The 18,088-nt window shown below is 43.4% G+C and overlaps 1 protein-coding gene across 1 annotated transcript in view; it reads left to right on the forward strand.

The window, feature by feature from the left end:
• The window catches only part of BIRC6 (baculoviral IAP repeat containing 6), a 1,973,616-nt gene that overhangs the window by 577,529 nt on the left and 1,377,999 nt on the right, over positions 1-18,088 (forward strand). Inside the window, exon 25 of the mRNA XM_085609819.1 lies at positions 7,669-7,983. Within this exon, the coding sequence (XP_085465945.1) occupies positions 7,669-7,983 (315 nt within the window). The remainder of the gene's footprint in view (positions 1-7,668; positions 7,984-18,088) is intronic.

The raw sequence follows: 18,088 nt of genomic DNA on the forward strand, positions 1-18,088 counted from the left end.
CTAAATTTATTTCTGAGTGTGTGTCTCATTAATTGACTTTGTATGTGCAACAAATGCTCAACACTCCCCTCTGATAAGTGTAAGCTGCTCGGCCTCACTATCACTAATAGAGCACTTGGGATTATTAAAGTAAGCCCCTGTAAACCAATAAGGCTCGCCTGTACTTTTTGCATGGTGTGCCCCTACATTGGTACACTAGATAAAAAGCCGGCTTCTTACAGACTTGGTACCACTGACTCACTGGGCAGAGCGGTTTCATCGACGATGACCTTATGGCGCCCTGTCTCGCTGTGAGCAACTGGCTTTTCTGGGGATGTCCAAGCACGCTTATTGACAGGCTCTCTGATGGCTCCCGTCTGTTCGGAGACTTGGCAGATTCAGCGCTGGAGAATTTTTAAGGACAGCATTTCTTCGACTAGGTCCTTTGTCCATTCCATGGCCCCTCGCCACCCACAAAGCTGCCTTTCGCCCCTTTCGTGGCCACAGAAGGGGCTTCGAGTCACATCTATACCCCCCCACCCAGCCACCGCGGCAAGCAAATTTTCCCAGCCCCTGCATGGCCGATAATGCAATACTTCCAGACCTCGTGGGTCAGGCGGCCAGAAGTCGGGCAAGTCAACCTACCCCACTGCAGCCTCCATACCCTTATGGTCTGCCCCCTTTACATCATGGGCACCCAGTGGGATCCAGGATCCGCCATCATATGCCCCACTGGTGGTCTATAACACCGGACTAATTGGATCTGCAGGTTGTCCAGAGGGGCTGCTCCCTCCACTTCGCGACTACTCCACCCATGCTAGCTGCTTGTGACAGGCTGAGGGAGGACCATCTTTCTCTCCTCCTTTTTTTAATAGCACAGTTTGAACATAGCATATGTCACCGCACTCTGAACAGTTCCCAAATGAAGAGGTGCTCACTCCCAGAGTCAACCACCCAAATTGCCCTGATTTTGATAATTTATTAATTTATTTGATCTTTCTTAGCTCCGCCAGGAAGTGTCATCTCTCTAGGCCAAGGGAGCCATAAAGAGGGTGCCAAAGCCAGAAGTAGGTTGTGGTTGCTATTCTCACTGCTTTCTGGTGCCCAAGAAGGATGAAGGCCTTTGTCTTATCCTAGACCTGCTCTCTCTCAATTTCTTCCTCAAGAAGAAGTTCAAAATGCTCACGCTCGCTGATGTCTCATCTGCTCTGGATTCGGAAGACTGGATAGTACCGTTGAACATGCTGGACACATGCTTCCACATTCCCATCTTTCCTGCCCACAGGCGTTACCTGTGGTTCACGGTGGGCCATGAGTACTTTCAGTTCGCTGTGTTCCCATTTGGCCTTACCAGCCCCCCTCGGGTATTCATCAAGGTGATGGCAGTGATTACTGCTCATATGTGGACATCAGAGGTGCCGGTCTTCCCCTGTCTCGACGACTGGCTGTTGAAAGCGGGCTCGCCTTAGGGTGTCCTCTTCCACAATCAGATTATCGCGGACCTCCTGCATTTGTGGGGTTACTTTTTAGCGCGCAGGAGTCACACTGACTCCCTGTCAGACGCTCCCATTCATCTGAGCTGTTCTGGACACAGTGCAGTTACAGGCGTATACTCCTGAGTGGCGAGCCCAGGATATTCAGGCTATGATACCGATGTTTCAGCCTCTATTCTGGATTTCAGTGAGTCTGACTCTGAGGCTGCTGAGCCTCATGGCCTCCTGCATTCTGATGGTTACGCATGCCCACCTCCATATGCGGCCTCTGCAGTGGGACCTAAATTACAGTGGGCGCAGCATCAGGAAAATCTTGCCGACATGATCCAGATTTCGGAGAGAACTGCAAAAGATCTGTAGTTGTGGGTAATGAGCTGCAAATAGATCAGTGGTGTGCCCCTCTCCCTTCACCAACCAGATCGGACACTGGTGACAGTTCTCTCACTCCTAGGATGGAGCAGACAACTGGAAGAGGTGGAGATCAGAAGCTTCTAGTCTCCGGCGGAATCCAGACTCCACATCAACCTTCTGGAGCTCTGGGTGATCTTGCTAGTAATAAAAGCCTTTCTGCCCTCCATCAAGGGACAGGTAGTGACAGCGTTCAAATAGGAAGGGGGAGCCCCTATAACCCTCCAGAACCTGGGCCACGCCTCTATGAAAGAAAAAAATAGGAAGTAGCTCTAGCAGGATGGATAAACAATTTCAAAAAGAGGTAAACTTATTATTTTTAACCTCATTGGGACAGAAATGACCCTTTAAGAGTGAATCCTGTATATGCAGTTGGACAGAGTGCAATCATTTTAAGAGGCATTTCTGTGCTACAGTCAAGAAGACCACTGCCACCAGAAAAACAGTTCATATCACAATATTTACTTGCGTCACATAACCAACCTATTTTACAAACAAAATTATGAATTTATTAACACCACACATTAATGAAAAGATGTCAGAGGACAACATTTATGTGCAGGTGAACATAAGGACAGCGGTGATTGACAATATGCAGTTATTAAATGTGACAAAAAAAATGCCGTCTCCAGATACTCAAAATCATATACTGTACAGCTATTATTTCGACACTGGCCTACAACAAAATTCAAATTCTATAGTATTTCCTCCTGTTTGTCGTACTTCCTGGGAAATGTGTGGGTGCATTTCAGCCTTGTAATTTGCGGCCTCTTCAGGACTATATGGAACAAATGTCACCCCAGCTTAAAACAAGAGGAGATCAATCAGTCAAATGAACTTCACAGGTAATAAAATATATTTGAGGAAAAAAGGAGGGGCTGGTGTGTTTTACTTTAACATACTTTGCTGGGAAGTAAATCATACAACTTTTATCTAAGGCACCATCATGCAGAACCCGTGAGGTGAATTTAAAATGCAATGAACAGACCACAGGCATCTATGGTGACAGAGTAAATTATTCATACTGGTGTAAAATGAAGGCAAGGAAAATAGACCACCTACGCAACTCATGATTGGTGAACGTCGTGCTCCAATTATCATGTTCTGGGGCAGAATAGCCACAAGCGCCAATAATCGCTATATCAAGATGTATGCTAACACTGTCACTTACCAAGTGCTCCATCTAGTGTATTGAGCGGCAGATCTCTGCTATCGCGTCTAGGTAAGTGATGCGTCCTATACAATAAATGCAGAAAAGCTTTAAAGTAGAGAAAAATAGGCCAAATAAAGTGAAGCATGGGTGCAGCCAATAGACAAGACTGCGGCTTATGTATTCGCCTTCAGTGTGGAGCACTAAGTAGGAGGCTGAGTTGTTCCTTACAAGCATTAAGTCCTGGCACCGTTATATCAACATAATTTTCTTTTTTCGGCAAGGCTCAACGGCAGGCTTGATTGAATTCTATAAAATGTATAAACAACAGATCTGTTAACTTGCATTTTACAATGTCACACAGTACTACTCAACTGAATTTTTGGGATATGTGGGTATCTATAGATGATGGTCACATCTACACCAACATATACATCAAGCCAACTGATTGCTTTTATACTGGAGAAGAGTATTGCAGTCACCCAAAGTCCCTGAAGGATAATTTGCCTCAAGGGGAATTCCTGTGTATATGCAGAAACTGCAGCCGCAAGGAAGACTACTTCCATAATGGCAAGATCCTTCTAAATAAACGGATCGAACAAGGATATCCCAGGAAACTTGTGAAACACTCCTTAAAAAGGACCTGGTACACATGAAGGGAATCACTCCTGGTACTAAAAGCACTGGCACACCGCTTACTTGTGTCTTCACTTTTTCCAGGGTGACCTATAAATGACCTTAAAGTTTGTAAATGTATGTATCATGGCTTGTCACCTGAGTAGGCATCCATGCGCTGTCCATAGATAGGTACAGGGAGATAAAGTGATTTTCCCAGAATCACAGGATGTTGCACGGACCCAGAGTCTCTGGCTGCTGTGCCACATCCTCCCCTATGAAATGGTCCTTCCTCTTTGTAGCACTTTCAAATAGAAGGTGTGGATCTTTTGAAACTATATTGCTCCAGACTGAAGCCAGATTGATTGCTAAATACCACACCTACAAACAAGACCTCAATGAATAGAAAGAATTACGGGCTCTCATTAAGACCTAGAGGACGTTCATTACTGTGCCATAGGTCAACACTCCATAGTTGCACAGTCCTGCTGTGTGTAAAACAATCTAACAATAGAGTCTGTGCCCATGCTTATTCCATACTAAGAGAGGAGTTCTTGTGACTTGAAGTCTTATTCGAACCAAAACAACTTGCAATGTATGAGCCCAACACTAAATGGCAGGAGTATGCAGAGCATGTGAACATACAGCACTGCAAGCTACAAACAGATGCATTCAGGGTAAGTAACATATTCCTTCAGCATCATGTCCTTTTGAGTGTCACTTTTAGGGAAGCTATATGGCTGGGTCATTTTTTTTTGTAAGCCTCATCCCATAAATGTTGGCTTCAGGGTTGGTCATTCAGTTTGGTTACGCCCTTGTGTAAAAGGTCTTGGTTATAATACTACTACTCATAATCATGCAAGTTTTCATTGTGACTGTAGTCTTCTTTATCTAAACCTAACCCTTCTTTCATACTATTTGCTCTCCTCCACATGCTGTCACACCCTTTTTTGTGAGACATTCATTTTGGAGCATTCATTGCCTAGGATCTACTGTCTTAACACATAGTAGGATGCCTCTCACTTGCATTTATATCTTAATGGTTTTCTTCTCTTACTCTACTCCAGTACTTAGATAATCTCACTGCTGTCACCTCCTTTTGCTTTCCTCTGTCCTAATTGTTTTGTCTTGTACTCCCATTGAAGTGCTTACGGCTTATCTTCCAGCATTCTCATAAGCTTCTCTTCAAGTACTTACTGAATGTTGCTCTTCATTTTCCAAAGTTACGTTTTCATTTGACCCCTATAAACACTATGGCAGTTGGCTAAGTTTCTTACTTTCTCTTCCCTTCTTGACCTTTCTTAGCTTGCTCCTATACCATCTCTTTCACTCCACTCAGGATACCTGCCCCTATATATCAACTTCAACATTTTGAAAAGTTTGAAACTCTTGTGCTAACAAAGTTACGTCCCTCTGTCACACTCTGATCGTTCCTAGCCTTTCAGTCCTCTCATTGTCTTTCTTTGGTGTGACATCAAACAGACAATTGGCATTCTGAATGTGGTGCTCCTCTCATTTATGCATGCATCCCTGTTTCTACTTGCTTATGGAGCCATAGCTCCAATCTTAAGCTTCTTAGGCTCATTACTCCTCAAAGGCGTATGTTTTCTTTCCTACTCCCACAGTAGACCCTCTGCATGCTTGCAGGCTCCATCTCTGGACCCAGTAATTACAGCCTGATACTTATTTCACACATGATGCATTACACCATCTTTAAGTGTATCAATAAGTTGCAAGATACACTACTTTCTGAATGTTCCCTTCTCTAAATGTGTGCTAGAAGTGTAAAATGTGTTTTAGTGACTGTATTCAAGTTACTCCTAACAGCATCTTCTTATCAGCACTCTGGTACCTACGTGGGCCTGGTTCACTCCATTTAAAACTGCATTTAAAAAAAACAGGAACCACGTCAGTCATTGTGTTAACATGGCTGACCTCTTTGATTTCCTTTTCTTCGGAGTCACTCAGCCATTTTCTCCTCACTTTATTTCTTAAATAAGCATTGAGAGAGAGAGAAAAGGACTACTTTTTTTTGCATCCAACAAGCAAGTAGTGGAGGTAGTGCACCAGGTTCTCCTTTTTTAATTTCTGTTCTGTCATATAAAATGTTTTCTCTTTTGTTGCCCTGTAGTTGGGAAACACAAGTTAAATAAGTGTTATCATTAGAAGGTTAAACCTATATCTAACTGTCTCACCGCTGCCTCGTCTTTTTTTTAAAACGTTTTTGGGGGGTTGTGTGTAGGAGAAGAAGAGAAACCTAGAAAACACTGGGTCTTGATCTTGTGATTTGTGTTTGCCTAAAGATAACATTTCAAATGTTCTTGAATGCAGTTTTCACTAAATACCTAGAAGTGTTGTGTAAAGTTGCATTTTATCCATTTTTGTATCAACTAATCTATGATTCATAAATAATGTAAATCAACAAATGAAGAAAGACCCCACTGGACCAGCACTGGCCAGCTGGTTAATAATTTTTTTTTAAGTTGGCTAGCATCAGATCATCGCATAAGTAGTTTGCCGTGGTTTCAACAAATTAGTTATAGGAAGGCGTCTGCAGGTTAAGATAAACTTTGCTACTTGGGAAACTTGTCTAGCTAGTTCATTACAGAGAGATTGTACAGATAGAATTGATTGTACGCAAACAAATGATGGATGGAATGCTGAATAAATCATATATTCACCCCCGGTTTAGACCCAGCCATATGCAACTCAGTCTTGACCCTGTTCCTCATGGGAACAGTCCAGACCGAACTGCCAAGCCTATCCTGGCTGATGAGGGATGAAAGCCCGAAACCGGTCCTAGGATGCTTGTTTCCAGTCAAGGAGGACCTGGCCTGGCAGTTCGGGCTGGACTGTTCCCATTGTGCGCCAGATCAAGACTGGTTTGCATATGGCTGGGACCAAACTGGAATGGCATGGTGAGCAAAGAATCAATGGATTTAGGCCCAGATCTCTGTAATTATGTGAATGTATGACATTGTTCTGCATTTTGTCCATCAGTTGTTATTTTTGCAGATGGATTTGATGGAGCTTCAGTAACACTTTGTTATGAAATGCGTTTCTAGCTAAGCAGAAGCACTAATGCAGTCTAGGTGACAGACGTACTTATTGCTTGATGACTGAGCTATAAATTGCATGCCTCACTTTAGTTGAAAATTGAGTAAAGTTTCAGATACGTCTGATACGTAATGTTTGCCTTATTGCTCATTGAAATTTCTTGCTATAGTCGCAGGTTAGTTACCTTCATTTTGAGTTAAGAATCACTGCTTTGTCGATTTATGAGACATGGTGTGGAGTCTTCACAATCCGAGACTCAGTTCCAAGTGAGATTTAGATTTTTTGTATTCCTCAATAGAAATTATGACCTTTATGACTTGTTTTTTAATAGCTAAGAACAGTTTGGCCTCCTTTATGCAGGCCAGAGAAAAGATAGTAGGTTTACTAATAATGTACTGAGCAGATTAGGTGGACAAACAGAAGCAGGTGTATACTTTGAGAATTTGCTGTTTTCTTCAATTACTTGGTCAAACAATGCATGACAATGGACCACAGGAACCAAAACAATTTTTGAGGCAGATCAGATTGTTTTTGGACTGGATGTTTATCCCCATTTATGCTATATGAAATCCCATTTAATTTTATTCATACTTATAAAAGCAACGTATGTCTTCACTTTTTCATCAAAATTTAACAGTAGATGTCTATGGTTTAGGTGCTCCCTATCTGCTTTTCACTAATGGTTCCCTCATAAACCCATGCTGCTTACAACATATAAAAATAAGTTGTTCACAACAACCTATTGTTTAACGGTGTTCTCCTCAACAGTTTTACACTTAACACTTAAAAAAACAGGTAGTCTATTATAACGCTCCTAGCTAATAAGACCAAAGCAGTGAATCATTAAGAAGTCATTAATATTTAATGTTTATTCAGTAACATCTAAAATTGTGATTTTGAGACATTGTCTTAGTCCTGATACACATAGGATCTGACGGCATTCACTGCTTTTATTCCCTATTGCAGAAGGCTAAGCTGGAAGCCAAGTTGCATCAGACCACAGCGGCAGCAGCTGCAGCAGCGTCAGCAGTTGGTCCAGTTCACAACTCTGTGCCTTCCAACCCAGTGGCAGTACCAGGGTTCTTTATTCATCCTTCTGACGTCATTCCTCCCACTCCAAAAACGACACCACTGTTTATGACGCCACCTCTTACGCCACCCAATGAGGCAGTTTCTGTTTTTATCAATGCAGAATTGGCTCAGCTTTTCCCGGGCTCACTTCTTGACCCACAGCCAGTCAATCTTGCAGCACATAACAAAAATGCAAACAAGTCAAGAACGGTAATATTTTTTAATTTTCTTTTAATTGACAACATCACTTAATTGAAACTGTAAAGATTATACAGAATGAAACCTATCACAGTAGAGAAAATATTTTGATCAGGTCCATTAAATTATGTTTGCCTTGTTTATCCAAGTAAAAGAAAACTGTGCAGGCCCTGCTCTGCTTTGACTGGGAGTCTATCGTTTTGTGCAGTCTGATGGTTTAAGGCTTACTGTGCAAAATACACAATCCTGTAAAGATGTGCTATCCATTATGAAAGCACAATGTAATTGTTCAATTCTCTCGCTTTTGCCATCAAGTGTGATGATCACTGACAAATCAGATTATTTGTAAAAACTGATATTTTTGTTTAGACTAAAGCAGTAGTGTATGCAGTTTAGCATGTGTGGAGACAAGTTAAATGTTTGTTGGTATTGAAGAATGTAAATTACACATCAAATGATACTTAGTTTGAAAATGTTTATTCCTTTTCATGGCAGTTAAGTATTTCAGCATCTTGAACCACCCCTTACTACCATACTGACCTTTAGAATATAGATGTCAGTGTAAAAAATATTATCTTTGAAAGGAATTTGAAACAAAATGTATGACTCAGTAACGTTTTGTGGCAAAGATACTTGGTTTCCAGTCAAGCAAGTGTTTTTTCTTTACCATGGTCTTTCTTATGAAGCACACAGATTAGAAAGCCCATCTGAAGTGGAAGTCGATTTAAAATACCATATGTATGGCAGACCTATGGACTTGAAAAGGACTTTGTACAGAGATGGCACTGCAACTCTTTTTCTTCCTTGACCTGTACTTAGGGTGAATCCTCAATTCCTTAAAAAAGATTTAAACCTCAGGATTGTTTTTCTGAATCCTCGGGGGGGGGGGGGGGGGGGGAGCTTGTATATACATATTACAAACAAAAGATATAAAGGGCCTATTTAATAAAAAAGTGAAAGAAGACAAACTTTAATTCATTAATCAAGGTGCCCCGATTACTGAAAACAATGTATTACATTCCCTGGTTCCATTTAACAAAAAACAAATCCCTTTGTTCATATTAAGGGAGCCCATAGTGACAATAAATACTGGAATTACTTGTATTGTTCTGAACAAATGTTTTATGGCATCAGATGACATTAATTTAACGCTTTGGAGTTTCGGAGTCTTTTTTCACTGTTTATGGAATGTCCTTTCTCACTTTCTTGCAATAGAATTTATTTACACCTCACTGTTAAGATGGAATCTGCCTTGAAAAATACTCAACTGTCTAGTCAAAACATGGTGTTCTTCATGCATGCAATAAAAAAGTAATTTTCCAGCAACTGACATAGCCTAGTGTGAGTGTATGTATGTATATACATGTGTGTGTGTGTATATATATATATATATATATATATATATATATATATGTTTTTTGCCCACAATGCACAGCACAACGGTTCCCCTTTGGATTGTTTTCTTCTGCTGTTGAGCATGAACCAAACACTCAGGTATGCTGAGAACTCCTTTTTGTTTTTGTCCACAATGTACTATTGGTCCGAGCACCACGACATATGTAACTTGTGCCATTCACCTGACCATGAAGAGCCAACCAATGAGGCCTGTCTATTTAGAAAATAGAAAAAAAATCCCTCAAACACAAACTAGATAGACGCTGGACGCATTACAGTATTTAGCGTGAAAGACTAAAGGATACACCTGACTTTATTGGCATTGAAGATGTCACACCAAGAGCAGGAAGAGTCCTATTGTTAGAGGCTGGCTTAGCATATGGTGCACACTTATTCAAGTGGTGCACCTTGCACTAATCCAGGCAACCCTTATGGTGGTTTTAGTGATCTTTGATAACCATAGAAAGCTCTCAAGTGATAGCTGTGGAGGGCAGCCTTCAGGCTTATCTTGAAGGAGTGTTAAGCAGCTTGTTTTACCAATAAGTCTGTTTATCACAATATCACTATCACATTGGTATATCTCCTACCCGGAGATATCAACACAATACACAAGAATACTTAAAAAGCAATCAGGTAAGCAGCACAAAGTACAGTGGTCTCCAGGGGAAAACAAACCATATACTAAGAAATGGGAATGCGAACTGCAAAGGAGAAAGGGACTTGTACCAGAAGGCCCAGAGGAGCTAGGGAGTCGAGGAACCACCTAGGGTAAATACCAATTCACCCCACGGAGGCTGTGTGCAGAGTGGAACACAGCCGCATGCCCAATGGAAAAGTTGCAGTTTTGAAGAAGAACCCTTCCCAGAGGACCCCAAAGAAACCCTTTGGAAGACAGAAGGTTGGAGAGCCACTCCACCTATGGATGCCCTGGGAACCAGGTTACCCACACCACGAAAGCTGGGTGCATAGGAGCGATGTGACATTGGAACCTGCCGTAGACAACACTGGATGACTTTGAAGAAGATGCTTCTGGAGAAGTCTGTGAAGGAGTCCGGAGGAATCCATGGGTGGATTCTGGAAGTGAAAAACCTACAAAGAGAGGGGACCGAGTCTATGCCACTTGGATGCACGGAGACACAATGCCCACTGATGTCAGGAGGTTCTGAAGAGTCGACCGTGACCTTGTCGTTGCACTGTGAGGACCAGGCTATACTGAGGAAGACCAGGAGCCCTGCATCAGCTGTCCCACGTCAGATGTCGGTGACTAGGTGGTTGGTGTCCTGCGGTAGCATCAACCAGCCTTGGGAACCGCAACTGGCTTGGAAGACGAAAAAGGCGCTTTGTTGTGACTAGCACGGTCCAAGGGACTCACCAACAGCAGGAGAGTGAAAGTAGGCCCTTAGCAAGCAGGGGAGCCCACTGAAGTAGTAAAAGACCCTTCGGAGGACCCACAGGCCGAAGGTACAGGAGTCACAAGACGACCTCGAGCAGCTCACCAAAGATGAAGGCCCACAATGCAGAGGATATGGTAAGGCTGCTGATCTTGGAGGAAGAGAGGCTGGAGCTTCTAGTAGCCTGAAGATCTTCTAGATGCAGAGCCAGCAAAGGTTGGCAAGTGGAAGTGGTGCACAGGGGTTTGGTCCCAGTGGTTTCTACAACAGATAAGGCCTCAAAACTCTAGAGAGACAGGTTGGGCCTCGAGGAAGTTGCAGAACCAACACCTGTGTTGCTGGTCCTCTGGAAGTTTGTAGGGGAACAGTAGCATCAGACCAGTCAGCTTTGTTGCGGTGCCAGCAGATGCAGGGGAGTGGCCTCTTCACTCCAATGGAGATTTCTTCGGGTGTCCTTGATGCCCACAGGTCTGTTAAAGAACCTGGAAGAGTCACAGACAGAGACGATGAAGAAGACTTGAACAGTGAGACCAGGAGCAACATGAGTCTTCCTTGGTGCAGTCTAGGTTCCAGTTGAAGTCCAAGTGTCCAGGCGATTGAAAAGCAATATAGTTTCAGGATTGAGTCTTGTCCCATGGCGAACCAAGGGTCCATCCACGGGTAAGCACTTAAGTAGCCTAAAGAAATTGTTGTAACAACTCAGGGGTCCCTCCCAGAGGATGGGCTGGACAGAGGGGAGGATATTCCAATGTCATTTGACCAGTTTTGCGCCAGAGCAGGAGCCAAGGGCTCCCTGAACTGGCTCAAACTGGAGTATGCAAGGAGGGCACCAAATGTGCTCTTCAAAGCAGTCTGATGGTGCTGGCAATTGCCGCACCCCAGCCCAATACACTAAGTCCTGTCATGGAGTTAGTCACACCTCCCTGTGACAGGAATCCTATTGTACTACTTTCCACTGCTCGAGTTCAGCAGGAGGAGGGCAGAATCTTGTCTGTGGTTGGTTGCAGCACTAGCTTGCAGACCCTGAAAGGCAGTTACTGGGAGTACAGGGGGGGGTACTTTAAGTAGGACCCCCCTCCGTACATGGGATTATACTTTCAACGCAGGAATCTGGTTCGGTTCAGCCACTATGTACTGACCTCAGCCCGAGACCCTGCTGGCCGGACCCCATGAGAGCAGAGAATCAGCCGGGCATAGCGGAGGCTGCTCTACCGGCGCGATGAGGGCAGCAAGAGTTTGGCTGGTGCTAGACTTTCTCTACCTGGCTGTGCTGGAGCTGGTACAAGCTGTAAGTGACCTTTCACATTCGCACAAGCTGGGTTTTCGCCTCTCCTGCTGAGAACATACTGTGTACAGTGCTGTCCATAACCCATTTTTATGCAGCACCAGCAGGGTGTGCAGTGCTGTATATAGCTCACTATTCTGTTGCTGCACGGGTGTGCCCCTGGCACTGCTGTACATATTCATTATTTTGCAGCGCTATTGATGTTTACAGTGCTGTACTTCTCATTATTCTATAGGATGAGCCATGCGTGTAGTGTTTTCTTTATCTCATTACTTTGCTATAGTTCAATGTGTCCGTTCTTTTTATTTTTGGTTTTGCTTATACTATCACTTAACAAATATAAACTATAATTACGTTATTAGAAAATAGAAGACTTAGATAGCACTCCCCTACTGTATACGGGTTAAATACCCCATTAGTATAAGTTGTCAGCTCTACAAAAGTTATATAAGCTTGTCCAAGACAGAAATGATGGGATCAGTTCCATTGATGAATTCTCTGATAAGAAATCCGAAACCCCTTAAATATTAGTTGCTTGTCATCTTTGTTTATTAATGCAGGGTTGCATGTTCAATACACGGACCAGCCGACACGTGTTTCGTCTTACAAAGACTTTTTCAAGGCAAAAATAGTCAAACAGGCGGAGTTGTGAATATAATTCCGGGACAAGTAGTTCACATACACGACGTCCAAAGTCAATGAATCATGTCCTAAGTCACAAAACCATTAGAAGGCAACAGTCGTCCCTTCCAAATATGATAAGTAGAACTTCAATATAATCTTTTATTCAATAAAATTATCGGTGTTGGTGTGGTGCTAGCTCCCTGATAAGAGTGCACTCACTATCTGAAGGGCATGCACAGAATTGGACAGTCCTGGTCGTCTGTTTCTTTTTAAATCTTTCAGCTGCTACCTTGTTTTTGCTTTTCAACTTTATTTTTCCTTCAGAGGTGAGTGGCTCTTTCCGAATTCTGTCCTGTATTGACCTGGTGTCTATATGAACGGCAATATCCAGGCCGCGTCCGTATCAGTTGCAATGCTTCACCTGTTTAACGCCTTGACTTTATGCATTTTTGATATTACTTGCATACAAAAAAAAAAAAGGTGTGCCGTTTTTCCCTAATTTTTTAGGGACACTACTACCTGTACTCGTTTCCTTTGCATAAACTATAATTAGTACAACACCAGGTGTGTGTTGAGTGTCATACTAATCTCGTTCTTAGGATCAGTAGTCTGTGCAGTGGTGTATATATACCATTATTCTGCTGCACCATCTGTGTCCAAGGCTGTATATATCCCTCTTCACAAAAAAACATGTTACAAGAGGAGCTGGTGGTGATTGTGTGAGCCAGTGATAAGAACCTGCACTTTGTTGTGCCTTTGACCATAATAACGCAAGACGACAACTCATACATCCAAATCTAGACTGTTCTCTTCTGATGGCCACTACTAATGTGTCGGGAGGTATGTAGCGCAATGTGCCCTTGAATTGATTAGTGATACTGCAAAATGTTTCAGCTAACAGATTGCTTTGAACTACTTCTGTCAAGCTGCATTTGTGATGACTAGTGTAGGCATGCAGTCCTTCTATTTGAATGTCAGTCAAGCTCTTACCCGCTAAAAGAGCTGGTTGAGGTTCTCTGAGCCAACAGTATGAGCTTTAACTATTTGACTAGAGAAAATTGAGAGCAGTAAATTGTGCAATCCCTTAAGACTGCTGTCTTCTGATAAATACCAAAAGTATAAAACATTTCTATGTTTGAAGATGTCCACAACTGGCTGCACTTGAATTTAGCACAAAGTACAGATTAAATGAGTTTACAGACTGCCTTGAACTACATTTACTATGATGCATTTGGGTAGAGTGGTGCAGGTATGCAAAGTGTGCAATCTCTTAATATAGGTTTGTACACTGGGAGACTAATGTATTGGTGAGGGAAGCTATGATAGCAGGACAGAGGAGAGTAGTGGAGCGATGTCAATCAGAGGTGAGGTGATCGCAGGAGTCGGGACGGCTGAGCCGCAAACAGTTTGGTATTGTGGGGAGACACAGGTGAGCTTTATTTGCAGTATCGTGAGTTAAAACATCTGTACTTTACCTCCACATTGGGTGGTGGCCTCTTGAGATGATATGCTTGCTTGGAGTACCTGTCCCCCACAAGCAACATTAATGGAATTACTATTCCATTGTTGTTGTATTAAATGGGAAAGTGAGGGTGTTCTGAAGAGCTGCTTGGATGAAGCTGTGCAGTTTTGGCCACATTGAAACTGTTTGAAAGCATTGCCTAAAGTGAGAGATCAGTATATGGATGTGATTACACGTGTGGTCCATTTTTCAGTAGAACACTGGTCCTAATCAATGTTCCCTCAAATTATTTTACTCTGTTTTTCGGCAACAGTGTGTTATTTTGCACGTTTATTGATTGTCTGTTGACTACGTTACTCTTTTTTTTCTTTTTTTTTAAATAAACGTTATTTAAAATTGTACAATAGCATAACCATGATTGTGCACATAGCAGTGAGAAAGAGCAGTACATACATATTAATTACAGTGGCAATGACTCAAGACATCTGGCTCTCCGCAATACCCTACCCCCACCCCCCCACCCCATCTTTCCTGAGGCCTGTACTGGACATTCACTTCATTTTACTCCCTGTCCTCCTCATCTCCTCCCTCACAGTCCCCATCATTTTCCCCTACATTTGTGTGTTGCGTATTAGTTTGAGACCCCTCAGCCAATAAGTCACAGCATAACCTCCTCCAGAGCCTTACATCCTGCTCTAGTTTCTCATCTTTACGGCTTTACTTCATATGTACTTCTTCAGCTAGAGTCCACTCAAGTACGTCTCTCATCCACCCCTGAAACTCCACTGCACGCGTTCACATCCACACTATTTCGATTCTACGTCGCACCCGCACCAATAGCAGCTGCTATAGCCTATACCCCATTTTGCTCTGTTTTTTGCTTTTCCGCATCAGTCCTGAGAGGCAGTGCTTTGGCGTTGCTTGAATGTCGCTATTTACCTTTCCTTTTATTAGCTCCACTACTTCCGACCAGAAACCACCCACCGCCGGACATTCCTAGGCCAAATATAGAAAATTTGCACCCGCCTTATGACATCTGGGGCATGAATTAGGCTTACAGGGTAACATGCGATGTATCCTTGCCCGGGTCGTATATGTGCAATTTAACGTAGTTGTAATTGATTAAATGAAACCGAGCACTGCAGGAGATGGTGTGTGAGAGCCCCCCACCACCTTCCAGTCATTTTCCTCCAATGGATTCACTGAACCTGCATTCCAAGCCGCATATGCGGCCGGCAGGGAAGCACTGGCTTCCGCCCTCATTGACCTGTATAGCATAGATACTATACGCTTGCCTGTCCCTCTCATGAGTAGGGTATCTAGTGTTTGTGTAAGTTGTGGTATCAGAGGGTACGAGGGCCATATCTCCTTAAATTTATTGGCTAAGGCAGCATGCTGTAGATGTTGTCCCTGACCCAACCCAAAGTCCCTGCAGCCTGTTCAAATGTAATGAAGCATTCCCCTGGGGTCAAGTCAGCAAGCGAATTACAGCCCCATTCTGGCCACGCCCTGAATGACACATTAGCCATTGCTTTCCGGACCAGGGCCAATTCCCACACAGTCAGTTCCCCATGGAACGGGGCATGCCTAAGGATTCGCGCCACACATAACTGCTACACAGAAGCCATCTGCTTAACCACATAAGGTTCCGTCTCCAGTACCCCCCCTTCAATAAATAAGGTAATCAATTCAGATGCTGGCACTTTTTCGCTTATGAGCCTCTTTTCCCAGTTGTCCGCCTCTGCAAACCACCTGGTCGCGTGTTGCAGCTGGGCCGCATAATAATATAGCTCCATTCTGGGGGCCTCAAGCCCACCTCCCTCATCAGTACGACTTAATGTTACAAACTCTACTCTGCTTTGCCGTCCCCCTCCAGTAAAGGTCTATCAACAGGGAGTTGAATGCCCTGAATATCCGTCTCAGTATTGGACATATAGTATTCTGTAACATATACAGGCAGCACGACTGCTTTACTTGGGGATAGTGGTAAAGAGTTCCAGAATCCAATCGAACCCCTGAGGGCCTCCAACATTTTGTACATATTCAGTTGCAACAGTTGCGAGTCATTTCTCGCCACCTGAATTCCCAGGTACCTAACGTGCTCAGTCTCCCATTTCAGTCCCAGCTGAGGGAGCGACTTTGCCGACTGATCAGCCAGCCGAGCCAGAGGTAAAAGTAAAGATTTACCCCTATTAAGTCTCAGCCTGGAGCAATTACCAAACTCCTCTAGGACCCACAACAGTTTCGGCCCTGCCTCTCGGGGTGTGTTGACACATAGAATAATGCGTCATCCGCATACAGCGATATTATCTGAGGCGTTCCTCCCACCTTAATACCCTAGGCGCCCAGATTCCTTCTCAACCAATTCGCCAACGGTTCTATTGCCAGTGCGAACAGGAGTGGAGAGAGCGGGCAACCCTGGCTTGTCTCCCTCTTGACTACTTTACTCCTAATTCAGCATCTCCAATGCACTACCCTATACCTCTCACTATATCCTCTACATCCCCTCTCTGACTCATCCCAACCCCCATTCTACTTCTATGGTCCGCAAAATAACCATTTCTAGACTCTTCCTCCTATACCCATCCTTGCATCAGCTCAAACCTCTTTTACTATTCAGATCTCCCAAACAAGCCTTTCTAAAACTCTTTAATCATGTATCCCTTCAAGACTCATCCAATACCTCAGCTTTCTCCCAGATCCACTTCTAGAAACTCTCCTAACATCTCTCCTTTACTTATCCCTCATTATCCTTTTCAATCCAGCTAACAGACTCACATGTCCACTACTCAAATTAATTTCATATTTCCCTATACTAATTCACCACTAATGCTTTTTGGGTTCCAGAGTTAGCGTGCTGCTTGCCGAAGAGCTATTTGACGCCTCTTCAGGAGGTAGTAAGAGCTATATAAATGCAATTACAATACAATGCAATATAGTTAGACATCTCGTTATGACTAATGTCCACTAGTTACCTTAAAATGTCTGACCGCACTTACAAAGCCTGGAGAATTGACTCTGGGGTTTGTAGTGGTGTCCCTCTATCGTGAGGGCACCCTCACACTTGTAACCAAGTACCTTGCCCTCAGGACTGAAGAGCCTGCCATAGGGGTTGACTTATAGCTTTTAAGTGCAGTGACTTCATATATAAGGAAACTTATATCTGCCGTTGGGGGCGCAAGCACCAACTCACTGAGGCTGCAATGGCAGGCCTGTAGTCACAGTTAAAGTGGACTCTCATGGGTGGCACAATACATTCTGCAGCCCGTGGGAGACCCTTGGTGTACCTCTGCCCTGGGTACCTGAGTACCATATACTAGGAGGGACTTACATGGGTAGACCAGTAGCCAATTGAGGATGTACACAAGTACTTACCATTGCCAATTTAGGGGACAAATCACAGTAACTGTGGTCCTGGTTAGCTGATCCCAGCAGACTAGGTCAAGAAGTCCCTGACACCAAGCAAAAAGTAGGGATAACCATGAAAGCAGATCCTACTTTACTATACCCATCTACCAATCAGGAAATTCAAGGAGCCGTAAACCTTCTCTCCTGTACTAACACAGAAGGAGACGTCAAGGACTTTGAAGCAACAGCGCACCATTTAGGGTTGAAGACTGTCAAAACCTCGAGCCTTAGTGACTCCTACATAAAAAAGCCATTAGTTAGAAGGAACTACGCACTAACAACTGTTCCCGGTCTTGAACCCTATTTGGCTTTTGTAACCAGACCATTTCATCGGTTTCTTTTAATTAAATTTCGTTTTAATTTGATGCATTTTTTGCTTGGCTCCTACCCCACATGGGCTACCCCAGAAAATGCAATCCCATGTGATTGTGATAACTTTTCCACCCAAGACACGCTACATTTTATTATGTTCTGCGAACACTACGCACAGATTAGGAAAAAATACTTGTTACCTATCCTGAAGGAGGCCGGTTTTTTACAAGTTAGGCCAGC

This window comes from Triturus cristatus, chromosome 6 (genome assembly GCF_964204655.1).
Source record: "Triturus cristatus chromosome 6, aTriCri1.1, whole genome shotgun sequence".
Lineage (NCBI taxonomy): Eukaryota > Metazoa > Chordata > Amphibia > Caudata > Salamandridae > Triturus > Triturus cristatus.